Source organism: Mercenaria mercenaria, chromosome 4, assembly GCF_021730395.1.
Source record: "Mercenaria mercenaria strain notata chromosome 4, MADL_Memer_1, whole genome shotgun sequence".
In the NCBI taxonomy this organism is placed as follows: Eukaryota; Metazoa; Mollusca; class Bivalvia; order Venerida; family Veneridae; genus Mercenaria; species Mercenaria mercenaria.
This window is the reverse complement of record NC_069364.1, coordinates 55,617,033-55,642,174: the sequence shown is the minus strand read 5'-3', so window position 1 is coordinate 55,642,174 and position 25,142 is coordinate 55,617,033. Positions and strand designations below refer to the sequence as shown.

The window sequence follows — 25,142 nt, the reverse complement described above, 5'->3', positions numbered from 1 at the left end:
TCTTTCATGTGAGGAAGTCATTCTGCTGGTTTCGTATTGGAAGTTAGATGGTTCCATCCAACTTCATGGTTATGCTTTTAACTTATGCATGACCTAGAGACACCTCATTTAATGTGTTGTGTGGGAATTTAACCAAAAAAACCCAAATAGTTAATATCTTATATGCCTATATATATATATATATGGGGACAAACTTCAATATTAAAAAACTCCAACAGTCTGTTTGGAATACAAGGTTAGAGTTGTGTTGATTTGGGTTTGGTATTTAAGTAATTTGGTCCAAAATTAGTTACACACATAATATCTGAGGACACTTCCTTATTGAGATGTAATGTTTAAGGATGTCCATTTGAAAAAATGAAGGTATAACCAATTTTTTGTTAAAACTACTATTCTAACCCAACTCCCAAGTTTTAAAACTTCCCTGGAATTTAATGTCTTTGGCCATTGACCTTTTTTCATCATAACAACAATAGACAGTTTGATAATTTAGGTAAATAGACCTATAGCCCTTCAGTCACATGTTATTACTCTTATATTTTTATGATCTTGTTTTTTTTATATGTATTTTATATATTTATAAAGTATATTGTTACAATATTTGCCGTAACATTTGATATTTCTTTTATGACAGATTCATGGATCCTAACGCTGGTCCACTGTCGGAACTTGAGCGATGGCGTAGACGTCAGAGGTTACTTACCAACATCACTGAACAGTTGAAAGGAAAAGAATGCAAGGCAGTTATTGGTGTTCTCATTACTGCAAAGTCAAGATTGCTGAAAAAATGGAAGCAAATAGATGCTGCGTAAGATCTTTAGTAGTTAAACCTTCCTTACTTATAGCTCATAAATATTTAACCTTTAGCATGCTAGATAAATTATCGTCTGCTGGAAATGTCGTCTGCTAAAATTGTAAAGTTCATTCAATTTGCTCCAAAATTGGAAGAAATATTGTCAGAGTAGCAAACAGCTTGGAACCTGATCAGACGCCGATTTAATCGGCGTCTGATCTGGTTCCAAGCTGTTTGCAAAGGCTGTTAAATTCGCCTGCAGCAGGCTAAGGGTTAAAGAAATGTTTTGACAGAATTCACTGATCACTGTATTAAAAGGTTAAGGCCTCTTCTTCCCATCATAATTAGGTGTCTTATAATACCCACACAAGCATCACTTTTAACAGAAAATATTTCTGTGTCATCTTTCAAATATTGAAAGCCATATTTTATCAAATTTACCATCAAAGTCTCATATGTTATTCATTTATATTTGTATACAGAATTACAGATGGAATGAATGATACCAAAGACAAAGTGAAGTTTCTTGAGTCTCTGAAGCGGCATTTTGACCAACTGTACAGCGTAGATTCTACACCCTCTACTATTATAAACACTGCCATACCAGGCCTATGTAACAGTGTCAAACAGATGGACTCTATAGCCAGATACTATGCTCGCACAGGATTTCTCGGACTTATGTTTACAAAGGTTAACAACCTGGATGATCTTTCCAGCAGTCTTTATTTTGACTTTCTTTTTAACACTTGGTTTCTGTTGATTTCACAAGCATTTATCACAGAATGCATTAATGTCCAATCTATTGATACTTGATGGATATTTATAGGACTTTTTTTACTGTAATGTAACCACTGATAAAAGAGGCTGTCTCAAAGAGAAAATGGTTTTTTCTCCAATTAGGAACTTAAATGTCCCAACTGATTATTAATTTTTAAGTTTTTTTGTTGTAATACAAACTTCCTTGTGCATTTAGGTAAGTAATCAGTATTTACTTTTTGCTACCCACATTTCCAATGTTATTAACAACAAAAAATATTAATAGTTTCAAATTTTCCAAATCAAGGCACTTTACGGAGGTATTTTTCCAATTCCATTTCAAATTCCATTGGTGTTCATGGCACTCCCAGGATGATGGAAAAATAAGGCCTGACTTTTTATTTTTCCGGCAACCAAAGCTCGCAAATGAGAGTGAGAAAGTTCTCCCTCTTGCTGTTTTTGCATTAGCTTTTTGCCATGACTTTTTGGATTGACTTCAAGTTATAAATTAGTTATTAAGCAAAGAGTTAAAAACTGTTCCATTCATGGCCTACTTCAGTGAAATGTCATATTTGCAGAGAAAAAATGCACATGTTATTATATATTTTGTATTTTTGTGCACAGGTTACTAATCAGCTTGTAATGGCTTGTAAGGAATACATCAAAAACTGTACCCTGACAATGGAAGATGATGATCTACTGTGGGATAGAATACAAGACGAGATTGAGATTCGTGATACATCAAACACTGACGTTGATCCAAAAATAAAACTTCTGAAAAGTCAAGTAGAATCAAAATTAAAGGTAAGAAAACTTTCAAATGCCATTTTTCCTTTTACAAGATTTTTTTGCCTTTATTTATTTGGAGTGTGTGTCATACTGTGACAGTCAGTATGTATACCATACAACTGGTCAGGATCCATGCTGTTCGCTTTCAAAGGCTATTGCAATTAGGGATGCGCAGGCTGGTCTGGATCCATGCTGTTAACAAATACACTATGTTGGTTTTCTCATTGTGTGACTCAATTATGATCTTTTCATCTTTACAGCCTGGTGCTACTGGAAGAAGTAAGACAAAGGAAGGCCGTGACCTTGGCCTGCATGATGACACCTTGTATGGAAGGCTGAAAGCCTGTCTTACTCTACAGGGTTTCTACAGAGAGACGCTGAGATCCCTACGAGATTCAATAGGCCAGTCTTCAAACATGTCACACTTCCCATCCCTCAGTAGTGTAGGAGGGCCAGGAAGCTTCACAACCAGGTAAATTATGTCACACTTCCCATTCTTTAGTAGTATATGAGGGTCAGGGAGTTTTAAAGCAGGTAAAATATGTCACACTTTCAGCTCCTCTGTAGTGTAAGAGAGCCAGGGAGCTTTACATCCAAATAAACATGTCATATTTTCTACCTTCAGTAGTTTAGAAGGGCCATACAATCTTGTAAGGTAGTTCACACTTTCTACCCACTGTAGAGTAGGAGGGCCTAGGATCTTTAAAACCAGGTAAAATATGTCACCCTTTTTATCCCTCAGTAGTATAGGACGGTTAGGGAATTTTAAAATCGGGTTAAACATGCCACATTTTCTGTCTCGTAAGTGTGTAGGAGGGCCAGGGAGCTTTAAAACCACAAAAACTGTATCACAGCTTTGAAGTTTACATTTTTTTCAGTAACAAGCCAAGACTTCAGCAGTACTTTCATGATACCTTTTAAGAAAAACACACAAAAGATGTGTAAAATACGAACACAGAATATTACAAAAAATATATATAGAATTAAAGTTTTCAAGAATCTTTTGTTTAATTATTAATTATTTTTTTGTTGATAGAAAAAATGGATTTCTTGTCAGAACAAAGTCAAGTCATATTGGGTATATGTTGAATGTGATTTTGTTTTTATTGTATTTCATTGTTGTGTTCTGTTGCTGTTTGTTTTCATCAGTTGTACATTTGTTTTGCTTATGATATTCAAGTTATAGATTTTTCTATTTGCGATCTTTGTAATTTGTATTCAGTCAATTTTCAGTTTGCATTTAGATTTATACAAATACGCATGTCACTTTTAAAACTATTAGAAACTTGTTTATAGCTTGATTTCATTCTGCAATGAATTTTAGCTTGAGCTATTCACAGCAAAACCTTGTAGCAATTTAAAATAACTATGAAAAAAAAAAAAAAAATCAAGAAGTCAGAGTAAATTGCATTTTATGATAGCTTGATACTGCCATATCTAATGTTGTGGAGCTGCGACTTGGCCTTGGGCCAGCAGAGTAAGCTAAGGTAGAGTACAAGATTCAGTAGAGAGGATGCAAGTTTGATCATTGGGTTTGGTTTTTCTGTGAAGATTTGACAGAAGGCAGTTGTGTCTTGAGTCATTCCTCCTTTACATATGATTATGGGAAGTTATTTACTTGTGGAGAACAGTCAGAACTGGTGCAGAGTCCGGAAACTCTGGTTAGGTTAAAAGCTTGTTATTACATAACTAAAATACAATTGAAAAGTGTGGTTTATCCCCAACAGATAAACAAATAGCCTTGCATACTTGGGTGAATATAGAATGGTTGTATGTACACTTAAGTAATATGCCAGAAAAATGTTTATTACAATACTGCTTTAAGTAAAGCAATCACTGCTTATGAGTGACAATTTATACGAAGTTTATATATGTTGATTGTCTTTTAGATCAAACAGAGGATTACTAAGTGGTACGTCACGAGTGACAGGGTCATCACCTAAGAAAGGGGTATCATCACTGTTAGCTGATGTTCAAGGTCACGGTGTACCAATGACAGATGAGGAAGCTATCATGTCACATTTTGATTTGTTCTGTAACAGGATAAGACAGTTGATAGATGTCATCAATACATTAGCCCAGTATACCAAGTAAGTCTCTTTTCAGTAGTGACTACTTGCTGTTCATTTTCATTGTTAAAACTTTCAGGATGTATTTATATTATCATGAATAGTTCGCTCTAAAAGGTAGGAAAAGTAAAAAAAAGCTTAACACCATGTGATAAATAACTAAACAGGACAAGGATTTTAAATATATCAAGTTTCCAGGTACATAACTGTTTCCCAATATATTCCATACTGTGTATGTAGTGAATCACTTTTTATGCCCCCAAAGGGAGGCATATTAGTTTTCAACTGTCCGTCCATTCGTTCGTTAGTTCGTTCGTTCGTCACAGCGTTAACTTTTTGCTTGAAGGCACTTTACTCGCGAACCACTGCACCCAGGACCTTCAAACTTCACATGCTGATAGTACTTATTTAGTACACGACCCCTATTGACTTTGGGGTCACCAGGTCAAAGGTCAAGGTCACCAGGTCAAAGGTCAAGGCACTGGGGGAGGGGGGGGGGCCATTTGTCACCATTAGTTACAGCTCTTGTTCTTTCTCAGATACATGTATGTCATTTTCCCTTTTTGGTTCTTTCTGACCTACTTATTCTATGATTAAAATGTAAGACAAAAGCCCAATGCCTCTGTTTATTATTTATAGCAGTTTTGAAGGATTTCGAGGCTTTATATCTTAGTTTTTTGCTTCTAACATATTATCATAACAGTTTAAAATTGACGCTTTTATCCAGCAATTACAGAGGTTAGAAAAACCATGTATGAAAGGGTTACAATTAGCTTGTGAGGTAATTCATTAAGTGTTACAAACAATAGACCAAACACTGTATTGCAAACATACCTACTTTGTTGTTGACTACAGAATGACAAAGTCTACACGTGGAGTGCCAAAACCAAGGAAAGAAGATCTGGTGATTGATGATGGTTCAGAACAGGAAGAATGGAGAAAATACAAGAAAACCGATGATGCCAAACCTATGCCAAAAAGTATGAATCAGTAAACTTAGCTAAGATAAACTTAGATTTTAGGTCTGTCTGTGCTCAGATCAAAAATAGCAGAATGTTAGGTCTGTCTGTGCTCAGATCAAAAATAGCAGAACGTTAGGTCTGTCTGTGCTCAGATCAAAAATAGCAGAATGTTAGGTTTGTCTGTGCTCAGATCAAAAATAGCAGAATGTTAGGTCTGTCTGTGCTCAGATCAAAAATAACAGAATGTTAGGTCTGTCTGTGCTCAGATAAAAAATAGTAGAATGTTAGGTCTATTTGTGCTCAGATCAAAAATAGCAGAATGCTTTTGACCCTAATTAGGATTTCCAAATTAAGACGTTTTTTTCTTCTTAAAATAATATCCTTGAAGTTAACTGTGCCTCACGGTGGTCAATTTATATTGTCTTTAGTACAGCTAGCACTCAATCTTGGATTTGTGCATTGACGAACTTTCATATTTCTCATTGCTCAATATTTTTCAACATGAATAAAATGCCAGCAGTTAGTGAAAGAAGCTGAAAATATATCACATAATATAAAGCAATTCTGTATATAGACTTCTTAGTCTCAGAAAGGTTTTTGAAAAGGTCGTTATAAATCTAATCTTAAAACTTCCATTTCTTAGTTGGAAAAGTTTCAGAGTCTTAAATGTTTGATATTTTAAGTAATTATACAGTTTGATATTAAATTTGTGTGTTACTTTCAGTTGAATTTGAAGAGGAAGACCCTGACCTTGCTCAGGTGAAGGTAAAGATGGCGTCTCCAGACCGTAGCCTGAGGGTGATTGCTGAGGACGAGGAGGTCATAGAGGAAGAAGATCTGGAATCGGTGAAAGATGAAAAAAAACTAGATATATATACTGCAGTAGAACCAGGTGATGAAGTATTTAATGTGGCAGAAAACAATCAGGGTCTCACAGAGGAGGAATTAGCAACACTAAGTAAGTAGCTGATTACTAATTAAGGTCTCATCCAGACAGAAAAATGATTTATTTATTCGTAGAAAATTTCTTCTGAGACCGTGTTCTCTTGCATTAAAAAAAAGAAGATTGTATTGAGAGTCATTGGGAAATGAATTAGCCTAGAAAGTTGTTTGTATAACTGAAAATACTGCTTGAAACTGTTCAGTCTGCAGAAACATAATTTTACGTGAAGAGGTCCATTATTTTTTATTTTCAGTTTTTAAAATGAAACTGGGGTAAAGCAGTTAAAACTTACTGTTATGAGTAAATTTATTGTTGATAATTTTCTTTATGTTAGAAATTGATTTACACATCCAAAAAGGAAATCTCAGTATGTTTTCTTTTTTTGCTTACCAGGAAAATACTATCCTGAAGATGAGGAGGATGAAGGGCCAGCAATTTCTACAATTATTGCTGAGCATTTGACTAACATGACACAGTCATTGAGTGAAAACGTCACAACAAAAACTATGCTTGATGTAGAATCTAAGGTAAAATTGTGATTAGAAATTTTGCTCTCATCAGTTTTGTATTAAATATAGGTTTTCAGTTGACAAATGTTTGAAAACCATTCATGTGTAGTGTGAGTAAAAATGAATTTATAGAACTGTTCTCTTAGTCTAGAAAGAATGTGGTTTATCTGGTTTATTAGTTTGGTTCAGTGTTTTTAGCTCACCTGAGCCAAAGGCTCATGGTGAGCTTTTGTGACCGCTCAGTGTCCATCGTCCATCGTTAGTCAAGCATCGTCAGTCGTGTGTCCGTCAAGAGCCTTGATATTTGGCATGTGACATCATCTTATGGTCCTCTATCAAGATTGCTCAAACTATGCCTCTGGGGTGAAAAGAGGCCCGGGGGTCACAAGTTTTACATAGACGTATATAGTAAAGAACTTTAAAAATCTTCTTGTCTAAAACCACATGACCTAGGCCTTTGATATTTTGTATGTATCATTGCCTTGTGGTCCTCTACCAAAATTTTTCAAATTATGCCCTTGGAGGGAAAAGAGGCCCTGCCTCGGGGAGGGGGGTCTCATGTTTTACATAGACTTATATAGGAAAAAACTTTTAAAATCTTCTTGCCTGAAACTGCAAGGCCTAGGCTTTTGATATTTGGTATGTTGCCTTTCCTAGTGTTTCTCTACCAAAATTGTTCAAATTATGTCCCTAGGGTGAAAAGAGGTCCTGCCCTTGGGGTATTAAGTTTAAAATAGACTTATAGAGGAAAAAAATTAAAGATCTTGTTGTCTGAAAGTTCAAGGCCGAGGCATTTGATATTTGGTATGTAACATTGCCTGGTGGATCTCTAACAAGTTTGTTCAAATTATGCCCCTGGGGTGAAAATAGGCCTTGCCCTGGGGGTTTCACTTGTTATTATTATGAGTTAAATAGGAAAAATACTTCAAAAATTATCAGATCATATTTCCTGGACTGTTTAATTATAATTACCTGATGACCCAAGTGATGAGGGATCACTTGACTGTGACCTTGACCTACTGACCTACTTTCTTGTTTTTTAAGATACAGTCTTGAAATTTGGATGACATGTACACCAATTTTAAAACTGTCTTTCAGTGACCATGAATGTGACCTACTGACCTACTTTCTAATATTTTAGCGTCAGTTTGCCATTTGAAACATATGGCTCATATTACTCAGGTGAGCGACTCAGGGTCATCATGACCCTCTTGTATAATCCTAATTAGAACTTTAGTGACTGTTAAAAATGATGAAATTCTTGAAAGCAAAGGATGTGGAATTCTTACATGAGAAAAATTTAAGGGGGAATGGTACTTTGTCAAAATTTAAGATTTGCTGATTGTCTTATATACCAAAAATAAATTGAAGATATTTCCAATTGATATCATCATCTTTTTAGAGCAATAAACATGCGTATGACGTTGCCATGACGTCGCAAAATGACCGTTTTCGCGTTTTTTTACGTCCGTTAAGGGTAGCACTAAAATAGTATAAAACTCGATACTACAAGCTTTATTGTTGGCGTCAATGCATTAGATTATTTTTAATCAAACGACAGAATAAAGCATTTTTTAGTGATTATTAATATGAACAGGTATTTTCTATCTAAATTTTTTCGAAGGGGGTTTCCCGAAACAGACATTGGGTTGTTTAAGAAAATTCAGGAAGAAATGGGATTCTGATCCATTTTGCAAAAAATTTTGGCCCGTGGAATTTTTGCCAAATTTTTGTGTGGGGAAAATTCATTTATGTTGTTAATATCTATGCCAAAATAGAAAAAAGTTCACCGAAGCGTTTTTGTAGTAAAACCGTTTGAACTTGTACTACTGCAGCGTCGTTAAAAGACATGAAATCGTTATGTAACGTTGCAGTGTTTTTTTTTAAATGGCTTGTCATAATTCTACCGGGAAACCTATAAGCAAGCAGTTTTTGAGACATGAATTAAATATTTCAATTTAATCGTAAAAAAATTACACATTTCATAACATGCAGTATTCCAAAATATTTTCATTGAAAGTGCGTATCTTTTAAATTACTAGAATTTCTTGATGTTCATTTCCAATAGCCACTTCATGCACCTTTTTCAAACTCAGCTGCTCTCTAAATTAAGGTCGCGTTTAAATACGGACAGTTCAGAAGGCTAAAAAGTTAAGTTTTGAAGAAAGGGGTGGTCGGGAGTGAAAATAAAGGACGGAAAAAAAAGAAAGAAAAATAGAAGAATCGTCGATTAATGCATATTTTGGTAATGTATTTGACAATGGTTCAAAATATGGGGAAAAAGACTTTACTGAAGCCCCGCCCGCTTAGCTCAATAGTAAGAGCGTTGGTTTTACGGATCTCGGGGTGGCTAGTTCGATCCTCGGACGGGGCGTATGTTCTCCGTGATTATTCGATAAACGACATTGTGTCTGAAATCATTAGTCCTCCACCTCTGATCATGTGGGGAAGTTGGCAGTTACTTGCGGAGAACAGGTTTGTACTGGTACAGAATCCAGGAAAACTGGTTGGGTTTTTAAACGCCCGCCGTTATATGACTGAAAAACTGTTGAGAAAAGGGCCTTTTAAAATCAAAACAAAAACTTTACGGGAAAAAAAAACTATTTTCCGAAACTAAGTATGGCCCTTATATAGTGTACTACATTTTAAAAATGTAAAATCTAAAATGCTACGGCATTTTAGGGAAAACCCCTTTTCCCAATAAACGTTGCAGCTGCATTAGGTAAGCATGGGATAATTAAAATCAAACATTTCCACCAGTTCTATCCAAATGGGGAATTTCGTTTAAATTGTATAATGATACAATTAAAGGCGATTTATAGAAACGGTAATAAGACTGTTAAAAAAGTTGATTAATTTTCGAATCAAGGTTTTTACGCTCGTTTCAACAGTATGGCGGGTTAGTTTCCTTAACATTGTTCCGGGGAAAACGACCAGTACTAAAACCCCTAACCTCCGACACAAACTACCAAGTGTTCTCCATAAAGAGCCATGTTCGGTAGGGGGGCTCGAATTTTACAGTCCTCCATCAGTGAGTATCTCAGTGAATCAGACCACGTAGGCAGTTAAAAGTTGACAGTTTATATATATACTTATTTTCTTTTTGAAAGCGTACAGCGGAATTTTAAAATTCGAAATTTTTACGTATAATTTTTAAGATTCCGCCGTGTACTGTTTGCAAAGATTACACGTCAAATTTTACATAATGGAATACCGTTCTAAACCCCGTTTAACATATGTTATTGAGCCGCGCCATGAAAAAACCAACATAGTGGCTTTGCGACTAGCTTTGATCCGACCACTTGCGCATCTTGTCAGGATCATTTTTGTTCGCTTTAAAGCCTATTGCAATTTAGGAAACCGTTAGCGAACGCAAAGGATCCTGACCAGGGCTGCAAAACCACCGTATGTTTGGGTTTTCACAAGGGGCGGCTCATTTCATTTAATATTTCTGTTTTTTTGTTATTTGGTTGCACAGGACGTGGAAAAAAGCCTAAAGAAACGACTAAATTATGAATTTTAAACATGCCATCACGGACATGCCCCCCTTTCCCTTTACATGACGACATAACGATATAGAATTGATAAATGTTCGTCCATATTTCCGTCGCGGCTTGTTTCACAAAATTGTCTTTCCTAAAATTCAATAAAAAATATATTAAAAGTTGCAATGTTGGTCCAAATGAAAATAGCGGTATACACTAGAGAACGATCACTCAAAAAAGAATGCTAAATCCGTTCCCGATCCTGGATTATGTACTGAGCTTTTTTTACACGTATTTTGAAAGAATAAGTTTGAATAGAATGGCTGTATAATGGGCTTAATAAATTTAAGAATGCTTATTTTTTTAAAAAAAAAAAGCACCAATGAGCGGCAGTTAAGCTTGTCTACCGCCTGACTAACTGAAAATACGAAAAGGGCCCGTAAAACAGGATTCTATCAATCAAAACAAACAATAATATGAATTCATTTGGAATTTCCATATAAGCCGACAAACTCGCATGTTATGGCCCTTTTTCCCAGGTCACCGTACCGCGCTACTGATAATTTCCTGACAAGTCAACACAAAGCTGGTACAAATCTATACTTAGGTTGTGTTTCTGTAATAAGAATGTAAAATTTAAAAGCCGTACTTAATCAGTATCTGTTTGTCTCCCTTGGCTATATTTTTGCATGAAGACAAAAATGGATAATCTCGTAAATATTAGTACTAAAGAAATATTATTTAATAAATCTATCTATAAATATAAATTTTTCCATTAAAATATTATGTTTGTTTTAAAGCAACTAAATTTCATAAAATAAATACACATACATAAATAAAATATATGTAAATTTTAACACGCCCGTGTGAGTGATAAATTTTCTATGACTGCTATAAAGTTTTTAAAAATTTTCTGAAAGTTGGGGTGAAAAAGGGGCAATATTTTTATTGAGTTTTTGTCAATTATTTATGTTAATTTTATTTTGAAAATTTTTATTATTATTGACCCTTGAGCCATTGGATATGCTATTGGGATTCACTGGAGAGGGTCAATATTGTCTCCTCCGTTGAATATCACATCATATCCGATGGCTTAACAGTCAATTAACTGTTTTTATTATTTGGGTTAAGTTTATAAATAAGTAACAAATATATGTTGCAACATATGTAATGTTTGAAAGTAACAATAACTGTGTGAAAACTTCAAGTTTACACGAAAAAAAATTAAATATGGTCAACTTCACAGATGCCAAAAAAAATGGAGCAATTCTGTAAAAGCTATGGAGCCCGATATTTCGTGCTCAATTGCATAAAGAGGCAAGCAATTCTGGACTGATGTACAAACATATTTTACTCTACATTTTAATTGTCCTGAATATTTTTTTTAAGAACAATTAACAATTAAAAAAATAATTTCCATTGCAAGCTTGTTTCCAGTGCAAAGTGAGTTTCAATAAATCTTGAAGAAAAAGGAGAAGCTGAATTAATACAGGCGCTAGAAAGCATAGTTCCACATATGTATGGAGAGCACCATCTTTGCAGCCACTGGTGTAAAATAAGGCTAATAATTTTAAATATTCACCGTGCTTACGTCATGTCTTAAGCGCGTTGGGTTTTTTGCGACACAATGCTCTAATTCAACGGTTGTACTAGAAAAACGCTTTCGGTGAACTTTTTCTATTTTGGCACAGCCATTAAAAACATAATGAATTTTTACATACAAAAAATTGGCAAAAATTCCACGGGCCATTTTTTTTGCCAAAATGGATCAGAAAGCGATTTTTTTCCTGAATTTTCTTAAACAACCAAATGTCTGTTTTCGAACTCCAACGAAATTCGGATAGAAAATTACCTTTCATGTTATTTATCACTAAGAAATTGCTTTATTCTGTCGTTTGATAATATAATCTAATGCATTGACCCCCAACAATACGTTTGTAGTATCGAGTTTATACCAAATTTTTGTGCTAAAACCATTAAAAGGACGTTAAAAAGCGCGAAAACGGGTCATGTTTGCGACGTCATGGTAACATCATACGCATGTTTAATCGCTCTAAAAAATGATGATACAATTTTGAAATACTTCAAGTTTATTTTGGTATATAACGACTATTAGCAAATCTTAAATTTTGACAAAGTACCATTCCCCCTTAAGTCATTCAATTGGCTTCATTATAAAAAGCTGAAAAATTGCTAGACGACTTAAAAAACAACACAAGAAGCATACTGAAGTAAAACTGCTCTGCTTTCAGGACAAAGACAGGTTTGATGATCACTACAGTAATTTTTCAAAGATTGTTGCTGATGTGGAGAAATTCCTTGCCTCTTATTTACACGTTATCTTCTGTCGGAAGATGAAAACACAACAAGGTCTGGATATTATCACTAGGTAGGTATTTTGTTCATGTGTTGTTTAAAATATGGGCAGATCATAAACATAAATTGGCATAAATATGTTGTATACAAGCTCCATTAGCAATGTTAAAGTAGGATTATTGTATTACAATATTTCACATTATAAAACTGAAAGACAAAGTACTATTTTTTTTTTTTTGATCATTCGTTAATATTAGGTAACTTTGGCAACTTTATTCTTGAAATGGTTAAAATTTGTATGCAGAAATGTTCACTTACAGCTTTGAAAGTAATCAGTGAATGAAATAAGGAAATAAAGGTTACGGCCTTTGGATTTGCAACAGTGTGATAATCATTTTTTTGCCTTAAAGAATAATTCTAACACTTTTAAGATTTTCTTTTATATAAACAAAGAAGGATTTAACTGTGTATTAACTTGTTGATTAGGACACGTTTCACAAAATGACCTTTTTAGCCATTCCGGTTTACGCCTTCATATTTAAAACTGCATTTTTTCCAGATTAGTTTCTCTTCTTGGTGTATTTCGAACGCGTTAGAATGGAAATGTATTTTAGTTTTGCATGATTTGTTGGCAAATAAAACATGAGATTTTGTTCAGATATGTTGTAATTAATCACTCGGGCTGAATATTTCCCAATCCTGCTGTTACTTTCAGACTTCAGGCAGTACAGAATAGGCCAGGTATTCGAGCAACACTAGCAGAGAAGTTTGTAGAAACTTTCAACTGGTATGAAGCAGATCTGGAAGAGGTGCACCAGATATACGAGCAACATAAGGTATAAAGCTTAACCTTTACCCTGCTAAATTTCTAAAATGGACTGGTTCATCTTTCAGTTTGGACATTACCATTAATTGTTAAAAGGGTGGCTTGTAAAAAGGGTGGCTTATCAAAAAAGATACTGACTGAAAAGCGAACAGTGCAGATCATGATCAGACTGAGGGCAGCAGCCTCCAAACATGCTCATCTAAAAATAAAATTATCCCTTATAACATTTAATTTTTTTGAACTTTTTACACTACTAATGTTATAAGGACCGCTAAAGTGCTCCATTTTCTGGACAGTGAAACCTTGCTTGTTAGAATTGAGGTGCTTGTATTTCATTTAAAGCATTGAAAGGAAAATCACTTATCTCTTTTTTAATAACATTTAAAAGGAACTTTTAACCAGTTTACAACAGACAGGGCTTTGAGGCTGGATTAAAAGTAATTATGTCTTCATTTCTGAAATGAAATCAGAACTTATAATTATTTCAACAGGAAAATCCTCAGCTTGTTCGGAATGCCCCTCCTGTAGCTGGGGCCATCCACTGGTCAAGACAGTTGTTGAAACGTATCGAGGATCCAATGAAGGTGTTCAGAGATAACAAGGCCATTACTCAGCTCGGAGATTTTGGGCGTATAGTTCGTATTTACAACAGACTAGCAACAGCACTTGTTACATTTGAAAGTCTATGGTTTACCCAATGGAAGGGACGTATAGACCAAGCAAGGAATGGATTGAGAGCAACGTTGTTTGTTCATCACCCAGTCACAAATGAGATTGTTGTCAATGCTGATGAAAGGTAAAATTCCTGAATTTGTTTACTCTGACAATGTCAGTACATTTTGTTCACTTCTCACCTCCAATCTAGAACAAGTAACATCATTGAAAGTGGGTACACTGTTGAAACTTAAGATTGATTCTTGTTTGCTTGTTGTGTTTTAATTAGCTGGAAAAAAAATCTATAAGATGTTGTATTCACTTTTAATTAAAGACTAAGATTGATGTTCGGATTTTTCTGCCTTTACATAAAAGAAACTGAGGATAGGAGTATTAAGGCAAAACTATATCCAAACCATACTGTTAAATGTGCATGCATCTTAATGACATGAGTAGTTCTTACTTTCCAGTGGAGGAAAATGAGACGATATTTCAGATTTGAACAAACAATATTGCTGAATTTACCGCCGATTAATCTGTCAAATACATCTTTGCCATGCTTGCTTATAGTGTAGGCTTACAGACAGTATCATTTAACGTGTATCTGTTGATTGTTTTCCAGAGTTCTAGAGTTAATTCATGAGGCAAAGTGGCTGACCAGACTTGGAATACAGGTGCCAGAATCGGCTGCAGCAATCATGGCACAGGAAGCAAGGTTTAAGAACTATAAAAGTCACCTTGAACTTGTTCTAAATGACTACAAGGATGTATGTAATGCTATTCCAGAGCCATTAAGGAATTTGTTCACCCCTCATACAGAATATGTAAATCAGCAGTTACAACCAGGACTGAACACTCTCGCCTGGAACAGTATGAATATTGGTACGTTCATTTTTAATTGACATTCGACAGTGTTCACTTATGTCATAATGGAAGATTGAAACTTAATTTAAGTGAAAAAAATTACTAGGAGTTGCGGAATTTAATTATTTTTATATAAGAAAAGGTGTATAAACTATTACATGTATCTATAGAAAGAAAATTTGTTTTGAGTCTGCAGTTTTGAAGTTAATAGTTAAATGCTTCCCAGAGGAAGCCACTTTATTTATTGACGCAGTCTGTTTGCTGTTACGAGAAAGTGACATTAACATTTCCTTCCAAAGGTATTCAGCCTTTTCCTAGCTAAGCTGAATCTTTTTTTGATATGCCTTAAGACAGAAATTTGGATGAAATAGCTTTACCAAATAATGGGAAATTGTTATACATTTTCAGTTTTCATTTTAAGAAGCTGGTAATTTGATATATATTTCACATGTTTTGTCAATATGATCACAGTTTGTTAAAGTTGCATGGCTATTGTGAACATTTTTCTTCTCTTTCTATTGTTGTAATGAGTATTTTTATATTGTAATTTTAATTCATTCAGCAGTATTAACAGCTGATTTACAGTGAAGCTTACTGAGCTCTGATTGGCAAATTTTGTTGAAATCTGGAACACATGTTTATGCAAAAAGACTTTCTGTCTTAAATTTCTGCTTAAAGTAATAAATTACAACTACTTCCAGGATTAAAGATTGGTTTAGAGTATCAAATGATTAATATTTAACTTTTTACAGAAATTTTGAATGATTTTTAGAAATGAAAGACATTATATTTCTTTGAACCTCTCTCGAATTTCTGTCCTTTTTGTTGAACTTGATGCTGTTTTTCAAACAACATTTCAGCTTTTGATCATTTAATTTTCTCTGTACATGAGTTATCTAGCTTTTATTACGGGAAAATGATTAGTTATAGAATAGGTGTTAATGAGTTTTCATGAAAAGGTACTTGTTCATATCATGAAATGTTTCTTCTCTTTGTTTTAGATGCCTTCCTACATCAGATACACTCTGCGACAACAAAACTGAAGAATATGCAGAAACAAGTGAATGATGTGATGGAGAACAAAGTATTCAAAACTCTCGACACAATCACAAACTTCTATCTCTTTGATCATGAACTGGCATTTTCAAGGGCATGGGTAGGTATCAAGACTGTAGCATTTTTAAAAGATTTTACTGCATCTGTTTTAATACATTTTAGAGTTGTAGACTTTATACGATAATGAAACTCTTTATCTCTTGTCTCTACCTTAGATTATATATAATTTTTTTGTAAATTTAATATTGCAAAGCAAGATGTGCAGACTTCGGGGTTGGAGACTGGTTCAGATCTCCAGCAGCTGATTAGTTAATTTGAAGCTTGAATTGACCAATGGCAGGGCGACATTCTAAGACTGGACTCAAAACTCAGTTGTAGAACCTTGGAAATTGGTTTAAGGATTAACTATAAAAGTTTCTATTGTAATAGCATTAATCGTTATTGCAATATTTCAAGAATATCTTGAAATAATTTTGTAATTGGAAATTTATTAATGACTAATTTTAGGTGTTACTGTCAAATACGTTTCCTGGGGAATTCAATATATGGTTTTATAGTATTTATGCCATTCATCTCGTCTTATAAGTTACAAGAATGTTGTTGACTTAAGAACACACAACTATATTTATAGAAGAAGCAAATGACTGGATTTGAATCAAATAGTTTAAATAGATCGTCCAAATAAACACTCTCCCCTAAATATTGATTCAGCTTTAATTGAAAATAGCTCCATTTCATTATACAACAACAGTGTAACTGTTGTAAAAGTAGAGCAGTTCCCTGCATTTTTATACAGGTTTATAAAGTATTATGTTCTGTACTGTTTTGTATGTGTTTCAGCCTCCGGAGATGTTCCGGGAAGAAATGCTGCGTTCAGCAGAGGAGAGAAGTACTATGTTACAAGACTATGTAGAAACTGTCATGGAAGGTCTTCAAACTGTCTCCAACATCCTTGCTGTGAAGAAGGTAACATATGCTGTTATGTTAACATATTGATTAGATTGATTAACAGAGAACAAGAAAGTCAAGACAATATTAACTGCAGATTTGATAAAATCTAAAAATTGTTGTGAAGACATTGCTGAAACATACCATAACAAATTAACTGGTAACGATTCTGAAATGGTTGAAATCAGCCATGAGTCAGTATGATGTATGATCATTAATTTTTTGAGCATTTTCAGATAGTGGAAATGACTATAAATGTAGATTTTATAAGGTTAATTGTTTTTATTAAGATTGAAATAGATTCATGACTAATATACAGTAAACCTCGCTTATAAGGAACAGCTTGGGACCTCTGAAAATTGTTCCTTATAACCGAGGTTCCTTATATCCGTATAGCGAACTAATTCCTTGTAACCGAGGTTTGTATAACGAACACAATTTGTATAGCGAACACTATTTGACTGACGTTTGAAAAGGGCTCTTGGTCGACTATGAATCTTAATGTGAGAAAGTTGTGAGTCTAGTACCGGTCCTTTCCTAGAGAGATGGTAAGGTAAACTGACTGCGTGTATATGACTGAAATAATGTTGAAACACAGCGTTTAAACCTAAACTAAGCCAAAATGTAGGTCGGTAAGAATGACGTGATTTGTGTTTATTATTGTCGGCTATTTCTATCTTCTTTTTTAGAGAGCACTACACTATGGTTATAAGATATGTTGCAGCCCTTACCTTGCTCGACAGCATGTTATGTGAATAGGCATCAATACTAATATAAAATGAATGTTCAAATAATTAATACAAAAATGTTAAATTAGACTACCAATTAAAATTTAAAAGTAGGATGTTTATGACATACAGTGCATTACGACTAGACAACGCCGCCATACATACGGACTAAAGTGTAAATTATACCTATAGTTTTGCTAGTGTCCATTTTAGCACCTGCTATAATTTTTACAATTGAAAATTTGGTAAACTGGACTGTTTGCCATTGTTAATCACGCGTAATTAACACAATTATTTAGGATAGTATGACATGAGCCTGTCCGCGACTGATTTTCGTTCACTATTGTTAACATGAAATACCTAATACATGTAGCTCTCAAACATAATCTCGAGTAACTATAAGTAAATGATGATATTATTTATTTTCTTTTTATCATACAAATTAAAGATCAGAGAAATGAAATAATATGTGTTTATTCATGTGCATAAAAGCGCATGAAAGTGCCGACGTTACTGTGACGTCATCAGCGATTCTCTTGTTTATTTCCAGTTTTCAATAATTTTTAGCTCACCTGTCACAAAGTGACAAGGTGAGCTTTTGTGATCGCGCGGTGTCCGTCGTCCGTGCGTCCGTCCGTGCGTGCGTGCGTGCGTCCGTCCGTAAACTTTTGCTTGTGACCACTCTAGAGGTCACATTTTTCATGGGATCTTTATGAAAGTTGGTCAGAATGTTCATCTTGATATTATCTAGGTCAAGTTCGAAACTGGGTCACGTGCCATCAAAAACTAGGTCAGTAGGTCTAAAAATAGAAAAACCTTGTGACCTCTCTAGAGGCCATTTATTTCATGGGATCTTCATGAAAATTTGTCAGAACGTTCACCTTGATGATATCTAGGTCAAGTTCGAAACTGGGTCACGTGCGGTCAAAAACTAGGTCAGTAGGTCTAAAAATAGAAAAACCTTGTGACCTCTCTAGAGGCCATATATTTCATGAGATCTTCATAAAAATTGGGAAGAATGTTTACCTTGATGATATCTAGGTCAAGTTCGAAAATGGGTCACGTGCCATCAAAAACCAGGTCAGTAGGTCAAATAATAGAAAAACCTTGTGACCTCTCTAGAAGCCATATTTTTCATGGGATCTGTATGAAAGTTGGTCTGAATGTTCACCTTGATGATATCTAGGTCAAGTTCGAAACTGGGTCACGTGCAGTCAAAAAATAGGTCATTAGGTCTAAAAATAGAAAAACCTTGTGACCTCTCTAGAGGCCATATATTTCATGAGATCTTCATGAAAATTGGTCAGAATGTTCATCTTGATGATATCTAGGTCAATTTCGAAACTGGGTCACGTGCCATCAAAAACTAGGTCAGTAGGTCAAATAATAGAAAAACCTTGTGACCTCTCTAGAGGCCATATTTTTCATGGGATCTGTATGAAGGTTGGTCTGAATGTTCATCTTGATGATATCTAGGTCAGTTTCGAAACAGGGTCATGTGCGGTCAAAAACTAGGTCAGTAGGTCTAAAAATAGAAAAACCTTGTGACCTCTCTAGAGGCCATACTTGTGAATGGATCTCCATAAAAATTGGTCAGAATGTTCACCTTGATGATATCTAGGTCAAGTTTGAAACTGGGTCATGTGCCTTAAAAAACTAGGTCAGTAGGTCAAATAGTAAAAAAAACCTTGTGACCTCTCTAGAGGCCATACTTTTTATGGGATCTGTATGAAAGTTGGTCTGAATGTTCATCTTGATGATATCTAGGTCAAGTTCGAAACAGGGTCATGTGCGGTAAAAAACTAGGTCAGTAGGTCTAAAATTATTAAAATCTTTTGACCTCTCTAGAGGCCATATTTTTCAATGGATCTTCATGAAAATTGATCTGAATGTTCACCTTGATGATATCTAGGTCAGTTTCGAAACTGGGTCACGTGCGGTCAAAAACTAGGCCAGTAGGTATAAAAATAGAAAAACCTTGTGACCTCTCTAGAGGCCATATTTTTCATGAGATCTTCATGAAAGTTAGTGAGAATGTTCACCTTGATGATATCTAGGTAAAGTTCAAAACAGGGTCACGTACCTTCGAAAACTAGGTCAATAGGTCAAATAATAGAAAAACCTTGTGACCTCTCTAGAGACCATATTTTTCAATGGATCTTCATGAAAATTTGTCAGAATTTTTATCTTGATAATATCTAGGTCAAGTTCAAAACTGGGTCACATGAGCTCAGAAACTAGGTCACTATGTCAAATAATAGAAAAAACGATGTCATACTCAAAACTGGGTCATGTGGGAAGAGGTGAGCGATTCAGGACCATCATGGTCCTCTTGTTATTCTTTATGTCTGTTCGCTATAACCGAGGGGTTTTCCATTGAATTTCGTACTTTGTGACTAGAAAAAGTGTTCCTTATAACCGAGTGTTCCTTATAACCGAGTTCCCTATAACTGAGGATTTTTACATTGAATAAAGAAGGAATTAGATCGGGGAATTGAAAACTGTTCGTTATAACCGAGTGTTCCTTATATCCGAGTTCCTTGTAAGTGAGGTTTACTGTACAGGTATGCTGGCGGCACCAATCTCTTATAGACATAGTTAATAGAATGCTTTTGCATTTAAAAACCTAGCGTTTCTATGCTTCTTAAATATAAAATTCAATTGCTTTTACCTGCTAGTGGTGCCATTTAAAGATAATAATCTTGGTAGTCCATACTGTTTGATGTGAAAGGTATAGTAATATTTTCTGAATTAGTCAACTGTAATAGTGTTTTTTAATTAATGGACGCAAATTTCAAGCAGGTGAGGTCCGTTAAAAGGTTGAAGTATGGTTAATTGGTATAAAAGATAATATTATAAAAAAATGTTGGTAAGGAGAATTAAGCTATGCATCTAAACAAATCTTTTCCATCTTTTATTTGAAAATATGTAGCTATATGATTGAATGATTTCTAGGCATATTCTCTTGTTGGAATGTCCATGTCCAATCTGTCGGCAACTGCCTTTGTATCAAAGAAGAAAGCGAACTCAATGGAGAGTGTGAAAAAATGCATTACGGTTAGCTAGCTAAATGCAGACATGCATGATTTTGCTTTTACCCATAGATTTTATAACAATAACAAGTCAGTTCACTTATATTCACAGCATGTTTAATGAGCAGAACGCATGTTTTCTGAGACAGAAAGTGTTTGAAGTGTGTGTCGTTGTGTTTCCTCATTTTCAGGCCAGTAAAAGGCTTTTTAACTTAAGCCCTCAGTAACCAAATTCAAGGAAGTGTTTCCATGAAATTGGTCATTTCTACATTAAAAATGTGGATTATGTGTGTCTTATATATTTCCACATATTATAGACAGATCCATTTTTGGTGTACTGTTCCTTTTAGTCAGAAATACTGTTGCTAACACTGGCCCAAGGCCTATATACTATGTACTATCTTTGGATCAGTTGCTAGCACTGGCCCAAGGCCTATATACTATCTTTGGATAAACAATAAAATGAAGCTTCAAAAAAATGAAATGTTCCAGTAATTAGTAGATATTGTCATTTCAGTGCAAAAGTGTTGAACCCAGGGATCATCCTAGGTCAAAATTTTAGGGAGAAGTGACTTCTCTCTCCACAGAATTTAGGGAGAAGTTGAGGAATTTAAGGAGAAGAATCGGCATAGCATTCAGTTTCCTACCTATATATATATCCACTTCTATGGGTCTAGCTGTAACTTATAAACAGTAATTATTTAAGGAAATTGATTCTTGCATTATCATTTTCATGAATTTCTAAATAAAGTATACACTTAGCTATGAAAAAGTCGCCTTTAAATTTTTATCCGAAATTTACATGTCCTAAACTCTTAAATTTAACAGGTGCACGATCAAAACGCTGTGAAAATTTTCATTCATGTTTCGATTATCGTGTTTTTATAATGCCTGATTTTTGCATCAGCTTGTTCAGATTTATACATTAAATTAATTTATTTATTGATTTTTTTGAAAATAATACCAAACTCGTAGATAATGGCAATCTTTTTACAATATTTTGAACGGTAGTTCTGACGTCAGCGAAATCATTTTTTATCCACAGTACCCGAGCAATTCATTTGCAGAAATTGACCGTAATCATGGTAATTGAAATAATTTTTGAAGTAATCTTTAATAAAATGAAAGAATAATATACAATTATTCTAGGATTAAATTCCTGGGTTGACGTACCATCATAAAACCCAAGCTTTCATGTTTAAAAGAAAATAAAAACACTTCCGATTATAAACACAAGTTTATTTTTCGTTTAGGGTAAGTGTGGATTGAAAGACGGTCATGGTGGCTTAAGACTTCAAACGTTAAATGGCGATTGAAGTTGAAATCCTCACAAAGGGCGCGACCCGGGCATGCCTTAGATAATTCGAACCTCGTTGCGCCAGAAATATTGTACAAACACTATGCCATGCCATCCCCCGTACCCCTCGGTACGGTTAGCCAGGTAAAACCAGGCACCACCTTTGGTACCATATAAGAACCAGGTACTTCCATGTACCATATACAAACCAGATACCCCTTTGGTACCATACACGAACCAGGTACTTCCATGTTCCATATGGTACTTCCATGTACCATATACGAACCCGGTACCCCTTTGGTACCATATACAAACCAGGTACCCCTTTGGTACCATACAGTAACCAGGTACTTCCATGTACCATATACTTACCAGGTACCCCTTTGGTACCATACAATAACCAGGTACTTCCATGTACCCTATACAGACCAGGTACCATTGGCGCAACATAAACCTAATAACAACAAATGTAACCTATGTAAATGGTTGAGCAACTATAAGAACGCCTAGCCCTTTTCGCTCTCTGGCCAGTTCTTATATGCTCGAAAAAATGAACCATAAAAAATGAATTTTGAACCCACGAGTGTCACCAACCCCGTTGAATGGCGGCGGCTGGTCAGGGACCCATGAGTATGCAAAAAGATTTAATAATTGACAGTTAACAACTCAGTATGGCATGCCCAAGTCGCACCCAGACGTAAGAATTTTCCGCCGGTATGACAAAAGAAAGATTAGAAGAGAGAAGATCAATAAAAGAGAAGAAAGTAAAAGAAAATATTTAGAGTTTAAAGTTGTAAGTTATGGCACCAGCTTAAGATAACAAGCTAAGCATTTTCAAAATGACCAACAGGAATATATGTATCTCCTTAACACAGGCACTTCACATCATTTATAAATGTCACAATGTATATCTGATTTACAAATGGTATAAGTAATCATAATCATAAATTTAGGCAAAATGTCTTAAAGAGTCAAGTTTTTCAAATAAGCACGTTTAAACATAAGTAAAGGTTAACACTTGTGAATGTTAACGGTCCATATAATTAGATTCTTTGATCTAGTACAGAATACACATCCAGCACAGTTTCACAGATAGGTATTGGCTTTCCATCGTATCCTGTGATCCTTCCGAATAAGACTGAATGATATAATCGTCGGCTTCTGAACGTTACTATTATGTTGAACTTCATAAATAGCATTTTGTGCCTTTTCTGTCTGGTTATAACGTTTCTTGACTCATGTGCCTTAACATCTGATGCCATAAAAAGTAAAGCATTCTGAAAAAGGGAAAAAACTCGGCAGCAAAAAAGTAACAAGAATGTTGCAAAAATAGGCAAGTATAGCATATAACATGTAACTACCTTTTAATATTTTTCCATTATAATTATTGATTGAAAATCTATAGTATCATAAAACAAACGAAATAGTATTTAAATTATGCTAAAAAAGGGGTGCGGTGGTTGGGTTGTTCTTAAAACGGCCTCGTGCTGAATGGCAAATCGGAAGCACGGCAAACACGTGACTTTTCTTTTTAAATTATCGTCTGCTACGAAATCTCGCGATACATACCATAGCAACGACTTAGCGTTATGGCAACCAATGCAAACTTACGCACAAACAATTAAATTGGAATTTAGCCAGAATAAACAAGATTAATTGGAAGGATTAATCTATATTGTTGCATAAGATCATGCTCTCGTTAAGTTTATCGGCTTTTTACATGCCGATTGAAAATTTTCAAAATGGCGGCGGCTTACAATATTATTGATTGACACTGTGGGATATTAACACTACAATTGGCTGAAATTTGACAGGCGAGCAGGCGGGGTTTACTGGATTTATAGATAATTTAATCTAGAATATGCATCAAGTTTTACAACTATAAGTAAACAGATAATAACCTGCTGAAAAACTCAGCGATTCGGATTTCGCCCGGAGAGGATAATTAGGCGAAGTGGCCGACTTTAAAGCGACGATATCACTCAAATTGCCTTGTAGGATGATCCCTGGAACCTACTTTTTGACTTCTGTATAGGTTCAGTACGTTTGCCCTGATACGACAATGTTTGTAACAAACACTTCACTCACAATTCACTTGTATTCTAAACAGTTTTGCTTCCCAGTTATAACACTTCCATTTTCTTGTTTTCCAGCATGACCTGATGTAGTTTTAACAAAATGCTTTCCCCCAAATGTTAAAACTTGCGTGTAAGCCACAATAACAATTGAGTATTTATTTCACGATATGATATTATAGATATTGAAGTGTGTAAGCTTGGATGCTTTACATTTGTTGTTTTTTCTAGAATTTGCATGCTTTTTGCATTTTGAAGGTATATGAACTTGAACAGCAGTATTTTAGTTTATGTGCTGCATACATAGGGACTTTTGTTTTATTTTTGTCCCATTTATATCATAGATGTGTATTATAATTTTCAGCGAAGGGAATGGTCAAATGAAAATCTCAGTATTCTGGTAATGATAGCAATAGCATCTCTACTGTATCTTTCACAACACTTTCCCTTAGTTTTTCTTTATTTAAGAGCTTTAATTTTTAAAAAAAAAGGAAAAAAGGTCATCAAATTATAAGGTTTAACTTAGTATAGAATACAGTCTGAGAATACGTCCTTGCCATTGGTCAGTTGAAAGACAGTGCTAAGAAACAGCCAATCAATTGCTTACATTTTAAGACTGGTTCAAAGACTGTAATTTTTTTTTAGTCTGGGGAGAATCACTATCTCTATAAACTTAAAAGCAATTGCTTTCCCCTGACTTGGAATAAACAATCACATACAATTAGTGTAACATCACATGTTTGGTCAGATATTTTTTCTTATATTCTTGTTTTGAAATTTCACCTAAACTTTTTGCATTTTTCTGAGCTTAATGTTTTGTTTAAGATTCTTATAAAAGAAAAGAAGATTAAATCAAGCTGTCTGCCTGAAACATAAATTCTATTTTTCTTAGCATCTGTGTGTTCACCCTGTGATAATGATACTCTGTTGCAAAAGTACAAATATGTTTAAAATTTAAAATCTGAGGTAAAATCAAAATGAAAAATAATGTACATGTAATTAGGAAAAGATCTGGATATTAATCCTCTAAAAGCAGTTAC

At 34.6% G+C, this 25,142-nt stretch overlaps 1 protein-coding gene across 27 annotated transcripts in view; it reads left to right on the top strand.

The window, feature by feature from the left end:
* LOC123552894 (dynein axonemal heavy chain 5-like) overlaps positions 1-25,142 on the top strand; it is a 172,653-nt gene that overhangs the window by 3,283 nt on the left and 144,228 nt on the right. For 24 of the 27 annotated variants that reach the window (XM_053541364.1, XM_053541349.1, XM_053541365.1 and 21 more), the window contains 16 exons: positions 635-808; positions 1,276-1,483; positions 2,174-2,353; positions 2,599-2,810; positions 3,375-3,416; positions 4,228-4,428; positions 5,263-5,387; positions 6,094-6,327; positions 6,706-6,839; positions 12,559-12,695; positions 13,338-13,458; positions 13,940-14,244; positions 14,725-14,984; positions 15,968-16,122; positions 16,863-16,988; positions 20,654-20,755. In XM_053541364.1, coding sequence (XP_053397339.1) covers positions 635-808; positions 1,276-1,483; positions 2,174-2,353; positions 2,599-2,810; positions 3,375-3,416; positions 4,228-4,428; positions 5,263-5,387; positions 6,094-6,327; positions 6,706-6,839; positions 12,559-12,695; positions 13,338-13,458; positions 13,940-14,244; positions 14,725-14,984; positions 15,968-16,122; positions 16,863-16,988; positions 20,654-20,755 — 2,716 coding nt within the window. Of the gene's footprint in view, positions 1-634; positions 809-1,275; positions 1,484-2,173; positions 2,354-2,598; positions 2,811-3,374; positions 3,417-4,227; positions 4,429-5,262; positions 5,388-6,093; positions 6,328-6,705; positions 6,840-12,558; positions 12,696-13,337; positions 13,459-13,939; positions 14,245-14,724; positions 14,985-15,967; positions 16,123-16,862; positions 16,989-20,653; positions 20,756-24,466; positions 24,503-25,142 lie in introns of all 27 variants that reach the window. The other 3 variants (XM_053541354.1, XM_053541350.1, XM_053541361.1) reach the window with 3 other exon arrangements.